Source organism: Alexandromys fortis, unplaced genomic scaffold, assembly GCF_014885135.2.
Source record: "Alexandromys fortis isolate MF-2015 unplaced genomic scaffold, M_Fortis_MF-2015_v1.1 scaffold_235, whole genome shotgun sequence".
NCBI classification, from domain to species: Eukaryota; Metazoa; Chordata; class Mammalia; order Rodentia; family Cricetidae; genus Alexandromys; species Alexandromys fortis.
The window spans coordinates 305,704-312,858 of record NW_026068114.1 but is presented as its reverse complement, the minus strand read 5'-3'; the positions used below and the strand labels follow the sequence as shown (position 1 = coordinate 312,858).

General features: G+C 41.7%; 1 protein-coding gene across 1 annotated transcript in view; it reads right to left on the bottom strand.

The window, feature by feature from the left end:
* Window positions 1-1,307: 1,307 nt before the first annotated feature.
* Rnf115 (ring finger protein 115) overlaps window positions 1,308-7,155 on the bottom strand; it is a 79,050-nt gene continuing 73,202 nt past the window's right edge. The window contains exons 6-9 of the mRNA XM_050124758.1: window positions 6,915-6,987; window positions 5,921-6,014; window positions 3,747-3,862; window positions 1,308-2,546 (exon numbers count right to left, since the gene is read on the bottom strand). Coding sequence (XP_049980715.1) covers window positions 2,415-2,546; window positions 3,747-3,862; window positions 5,921-6,014; window positions 6,915-6,987 — 415 coding nt within the window. The 3' untranslated portion in view covers window positions 1,308-2,414. The remainder of the gene's footprint in view (window positions 2,547-3,746; window positions 3,863-5,920; window positions 6,015-6,914; window positions 6,988-7,155) is intronic.

Sequence of the window (7,155 nt, the reverse complement as noted above, 5' to 3'; positions counted from 1 at the left end):
GTTCCATGTAGGTACCAGCTTGACTTTTTCCATGTTCATGAGTTATGTGGTTATTGTCCTCAGCAATGGGGCCCCTGCTGTCAGTTTTCAGAGAGCAACCCTTTGTCTTAACAACAACGCCTAGCTTGTTTAGGAACTTCCATGGGATCCCCTTGACCAAAAAGTCAATTGAATGCATCCCAGCCCTGCCACTGGGAACCTGGCAACAAGAGATGGCCAGTTGAGACTCCATATCCCACAGTGCTAGGAGTCCTCACTAGGATCACCTTCATACATTCCAGGAAGTTTCCACTGTGCTGGGTTTCCACACTACTCCCCAAATGCCCCCCATTCCCAGCCTATCTCTCCATCCTATCTCCCCATCACCTGATCCTACTCCCCCNAAAAAAAAAAAAAAAAAAAAAGAAGAAGAAAATTATTCATTTCTTTTAGATTTTTTCAGTTTTGTGAAATACCGGTTTTTAAAGTATGTCTATGATTCTCTGGATTTCGTTGGTATCTTGTTATACTCCCTTTTCATTTCTGATTTTGTCACTGTGAATATTCTCTATTTTTTAGTTTGGATAAGGGTTTGTCTATCTTGTTTTCTCAAAGAACCAACTTTTGTTTCATTGATTGTTCTTTGCTTCTATTTTATTGATTGAGTGTGATTATTTCTGGCCATCTACACTCTTGGGTAAGTTGCTAGTAGAAGATCTCTACAATTTTTCAATGTAGGCATTTAGTGCTATCAACCTTCCTCTCGGCACCACTGTCGTTGAGTCCCTAAGTTTGGGTATGCTGCGTATTTGTTTTCACTGAACTCTAGCAAGTCTTTAATTCCTTTATTTCTGTCTTGATCCATCTTTCATAAAGAAGAGGTTTGTTCTGTTTCCATGAATTGAAATGTCGTCTTGATGGATTTTTTTTTCTTTGATGCATAAATTAGTGTCATTTTCTATCTCTTTTGATTAATTTTGATTCAGCAGGCAGGGAACTCTCTCATTATTTTGTTTTCCCTCCTCAACTTCCTTGTCCTCTAACAAAATACAAAGACATCTTTAACCCACACACTTACCCCCAAACCAGAGTGTAAGTCATCAAAAACTGAGGAAAGGCTCCTAGCCAAAAAAGAGACACATCTAACTATAGTGATCTTGTTCTGACTGCCCTGAACTGTGAGTGCTGATGTTCTGCTATAAATGCAGCTGCGCACCTCAGGTCCCGTTCTGCTATAAATGCAACTGCACGCCTTCAGGTCCTGTCTTGGTGTCAACAGCTAATAGCATCTCCATTCTGTCCTTCTGAGACACTGAAGCTCAACACCATTCTCACCAATCTCCATTTATTCAGCTTTAAACATGGACAGAGCATGTGTATGGGCAGTGTTAGAACTTAAAGCGAGGTCTACCTTTCCCAGAGAAGTTGTTTTGGGCATGATTACATTGATCAGATTGATTCCAAGTATAGGGAGAACTGAACAGAACAGGAAGAGTTTCACACATAAAAAATGGGCTTTACAAACTAAAACAAGGCAACATAAAATCCCAATCCCTAAATAACAATGAATTATCAAAAATGTGCCTTGGTATAGAAGCACTAATAAAATAATCCTATTTTTCTGAGGGAAATTATTATAAGGTCCCGAGTATGAAAGACAGTAAACAAAGAGGTGAGGGTCATCAAAAACAGCTCAGTAGTAAGGATTTCCAACATCTGTCCTTCTGTGTTATTATGTGCTGCCCAACTTAATGCCAAAAAGGAACCAAAATCAGATTTCTTCCAACCCAAGACTAAGACATGCCATGTTGGTTTTTAGGGACACTGCACTTCCTGAATTAAAATAAGAAAATCAAAGTGTAGATGACAGGCCACTTTTCCTTCCCACTGTAGTTTTCCTTGTTTGCTCTCTGAAGATCAAGGCAAGTATAGTCTCAGACTCCTGAGTTTTTTTATTCTTACCTTGCTAATGTGGCCAAGAGTAGGTACTCTTGCACAATTAAGACAAAAAAACTTTATATAGGGCTCTGGCTCCTCTGTATTTGCTGCAAAGTCCACTACTGGTGGGACAGAGATTGGAGGAGGAGGTAGAGACATCCATTACAAGACAACGTGACAGCAGAACCCTAGCTAGACTTTAAGGAACTGATTCTACTCAGGCAGGAGCAAACTGACATAATTAAGTTTTACACTCAAAAAAGTATCACTGTGAATTCAGGAACAAGAGGCATTTGGTTGTAGATACAATTCCATCTGTAGGTCCTAACCTTAAATTTAGAGAAACACACTCATTGCATTAATATTATAGGTTGGGGTTTCTTACATGATTCCTAAATCCATCTACTACTTTGTTTGCTTGTTTAGTTTTGAAACAATTTACAACTATGATAAGAAGATTAATACAGGCAGCCCTGGTTCAGGTGTAGTCTTTAGTTTCAGAAAGTCCATCGGTCATGTAGCTGGTTGTCATTGCTAAATCTGTTGCTTGCAGAGGCCTCAGAGCTCTGGGTTTGCCGAGTGGAGTCCTCACCATTTAAGCTCTTCCTACATACTGGGCATGTGTCATGCTGAAACAAAATGATATCAGTCCATGTAAACAGCATGACCTTAGAAGCTAGGAACACCAAGCTGGGGAGATGGCTCAGTCAGTAAAATGTTTACAAACAAATACAGAACCCATGTAATGGGTTTCATGCAATCCACATAAAAATGTGAGTGACAGATGTTTGTAATCCCATTGCTGGAGAGGCAGAAACACAGACCCCTGGGGTTTGTGGCCAGCCAGCCTAGCCTGATCTGTCAAGTTCCAGGTCAACCAACCAGAAACACCATCTCAAGAATCAAATTGAATACTTTTTAAGAAAACAACATCTAAGGTTGACCTCTGACCTCCCCATGCCCACAAAGACTATGCGCTCACATGCCACTTTACCACCCCCATTATGACATAAGGATACCTGCCTAGCATTCACGGGGTCCTAAGTTCAAGCCCTAGTACCATCAAAACAGGATATCTCTGGTATAGAATGTTAAGCAGAATGGACAGAATTCTAAGTCAAGAAGTTAATAAAAGCTAACACATAACAGCAAATAAAACGAACTACTAACAGTGACCTGAATCATGACAAAAAGGTATCTATCAATTATTTCCCCATGTAGTCTAGATGAGGCTAAGCAAACCTTTTTTTTTTTTTTAAAGCGATAGAGAGGGGGCTGGAGCGAAGCTCAGTGGTTAAAAGCATACACTACTCTTGCAGAGGGCTGAGCTCAGTTGCCAGGACTCATGTGCTACACTGCCTATAACCCAAGCTCCAGAGAATTCAACACCCTCTTCTTGCCTCCAAGGGCATCTGTACTCATGTGTACAAACCCACTCCCTCCACATACATATAAACATGATTAAAAATAACAATTACATCTTTAAGAGGACAGAGAATAAGTGTTTTAGGCTTTGTAGGTTATCCCAACTCCAGCACAACTCTTTAACCCTGCCCAGCTAGCACAGGAGCAGCCACAGTCTGTTAAATGTCTCAGAAACACTGTATTTACAAGACCTGCTGGCATGCCACCGTGGCCTGTTTGCCAGAATACACTACGCTCTGCTTAGAAGCACTGCAGAGGGATAATAATTGGAAAAAAAAAAACAACCTACATGACACTAGGAGCCAGGCAAGGAGGCTAAAATTTGATTTGCTTGCCTCTCTGAACTGCAACTTCATCTGTCCTCTGAAGCAGCCTCATCCCAGCCCAGAGCCAGCTGTACTCACCAGTTCCAACCACGGCACAATGCAGCTGCTATGAAAGAAGTGGTTGCAGGGTAACTGCCGGACTTTCTCGTCAACTATGTAGTCTTCTTTACATACTGGACATTCTAAACCCGTATCTGTGGGAAGAAGATGTGTGTGTTAAAGCAACAAGCAAAAGGAAGGAAACAACCAAGAGCCAGGCCTATGTTGCAGACCTGACCCCAGCACTGGAGAACAAGCAGCATAGAAGATCAAGGTTAACCTGGGCTATAAAGTCTAAATCAAAAACAAACAAATAAAAAAAAATAAAACAAAACCAAACAAGCTGCCTCCTACAACCCAAGAAATGCATTAATAAAGATGCCCCCCCACACACACTAAGGGGGGAGTTATATCTAGGAGGTAGGCAGATAAGAAGTAAGAAGTTCATTCAAAATGGAAACAGAAATGGCAGTAGACATAAAAATGGTGGGGGAGAGGTGAAGGGAATGAAAGAAGGGGAAGGAATAGGAACTGGGATTGGTGTGTAAAATGAAAAAGATAGTTTGCTTTCTGTTAAAAAAAAAAGACAAAAGAAAAAGAAAAAAAAAAACAACAAATAGGGCTAACTCCAATAAACCTAACAGGAATCATAAAGTAGACTCAGTTCTTAGAATAACAGATTAGAAGAATTAGCAGAGTTGTCCCAGTGAGGTGACTTAGAGAATAAAGGAGCTTGACACCAAATCTAATGTCCTAAATGCAATCCCTGGGACCCACACGGTAGGAAAAGAAAACCAACCCTCACAAGTTATCCTCTAACCTCCACACATGTATTGTGGTACATGTGCACAAAGATACAAAATAAATATAATTTTTAAAACTAAAAAAAATGAGCAGATGCTGGGCAGTGGTGGCACACGCCTTTAATACCAGCACTCACAAGCAGAGGCAGGCGGAACTCTGAGTTCAAGGCCTGCATGGTCTACAAAGTGAGTTCTAGGACAGCCAAGCCAGGGCTACATAGAGAAACCCCGTCTCAATAAACAAAACAAACAAAAGAGCAGAAACTTATTTGTCTATTAAATAAAACAGGGAAAACATGCTCCCAAATGTATGACAGCATCTGACCGCCAGTTTTTGCCTAGAAAACAGTGGCAACCTTTGCTCCATAACTGAGGGACTCTTCTCAGCAACATTAGTGGAGTCCATTCAGTGCTTTAACCACCTTTATCCTGTTCTTCTCTTACTGTGCTCTCTTTAGTGTGGCCAGGGTCCTCTCAAGTTGTTAATTAAAGGCTGTACCAGGAGATGGTGCCACAGAACTACAGGAGACAAGTGCACTCGGGACTCCAAACCAACCAACAAAAGACTTTTCCCTCAGAGAAAATGGCTACTACATTGAAAGTTCTAAGGGTCAAATTCTGAACCACAGAAATCTGCTTAACAGTATCTAATGTCTGAGCTATACTCCAGGACTTAACGATGATCAAGGCATCTGAAGACAGGGTTTCTTTGTGTAGCTTTGGAACCTGTCCTATAACTCTCACTATAGACCAGTTTAGCCTCGAACTCAGAGATCCTCTTGCCTCGGCCTCCCAAGTGCTGGGATTAAAGGTGTGTGTCATCACTGCCCGGCTACCACTTTTTTTTAATTCTTCTCTCATACATTACACACTGACCCAGTGTCCCCTCCCTCAACTCCTCCTAGTCTCCCCCACACTTCCCCTCTCCCCCAGATCTACTCCTCTAATAAACAGCTCTTATTAGCTCTGGAGTGGACTCTGATGTGAGAAGCAGAGGGAGTCTGACCAGATGGGGAAAGGAGGGACTTGTTGCGGGAGACCTTCAGACTGCAAAAGGAGTTTCAGGGAAAAGTGTTTTCAAACATTGTCTCCATTTACCTGACAGCACCTCACATGGGAAACAAATCCCCAGCCTTGGATCTGTCCTCTTCTTCTCCCCATGGTATCATGAACTCAACACCATTTCCAACAGCTTTTTAAATAATTTAGTGAGTTTTGCTTCCAATATTAAGTTCTTGTACTAATTATAATCAAGTTTTTTATAAATGACTGTATCTCTTTATTTCTAATGGGTCCTAGAAAGCAGGCATGCTAACTAGGTTCTCCATAGTCGGTAGCTTTAGAATAGAAATGTACTAAATATTAGATCAGATGTTCTAGGATGACAGAATAAATATGAAAATAACTTACCAACTTGTTCCTGAGTTACTGTCACTGTTGGGAGAGAAGTGATCTTTTCCTTATCCGCTGGAGGGGGACCTGTGTTTTCTAGCTGTCCTAGAAGCTACAAAAAGAAAAAGCAGCAATATTTGTTATCTTAGTAACTGAAGAGGGAGCCATCCAGCTGAGAACAAACAGTGTAAGCATTAAGGATGCTCACTGTTCTTAACTTCTGCAGAACTCCAAGAAGCCAGCCTCCCCTTCCAGGTACTGGAACACACAGCTGCTTCAAAATGTCAGAGCAACACCAGTGTAAGCCAAGATTTTAAGACAGACTCTTAGCCTAAAGGCTCAGCTTTGGGCACAAAGCTAATTTCAGATACCAAGAGTTGTGATGTCTTGAATAAATTACAGCTAATAAAAAGAGCTAACTGGTTCAAAATTTCATTTGGTCAGAAGGAAGGGGTGGGAGTATGAAAAGCAGCAAAAAGCCAAGAACTGGGTACATTATTGTCTGTGAGAAGACTAATAAATAGACAACATGCTTTCTATTCTCCAGTCCCCAGGAAATGAAAACCAGTCCAGTAAAGATGAACATAAACCAGTGGAAGCAATTACACACAGCATGGAAAGATCTTGTCTCTGCTTCCTTCCTCTACTTTGCTCTGTCTAGCAGAAACCCCTGCTTCAACATGTGAACCCCTATTTTTCTGTGAAGCATCTGTTCCTCATAGGACTAAATAAGAGGACAAAATTGCAATATATTATTTTGTTACAGGAGAAGTCTTTACTTCCTCTAGAGGTAAAATCATTTTCCAGAAATCCCCTGCTGCCTAGTAGGAACATGGAAACTAGGCTGGACCCATAGCCCATCCATCCATTTGGTAAACAAAGAAACCCAAAGCTCAAAATATCAGTGAAAGCAGAGTGGTTGCCATCTCAGAAAGTAGCAGAAGGAATGCAGGAAGCCTGTGGAACCATGAGACACACTGAACAGACACCCTCTCAAAAGGCAGCTCCTCACCTGGGTTACAATGGCATCAAGCCCTGTCTGACCCCAGGCATAGTCGCCAGGGTTGGAGTGCAGCATCCCGCTCCTATACGTGAGATGAGACAGACAGGATTAGGTGGGGTGGCCGGGCTCTGCCTTATAGCACTGGGGGAACTAGCAATGGACACTGCTCTCTCAGAGCTGAAAAGTCACTAGTCCTCTAGAATCGTGAGGCAAAGAAAGTCTCTGTATTTGAAAGGCCGACCAGGTTATC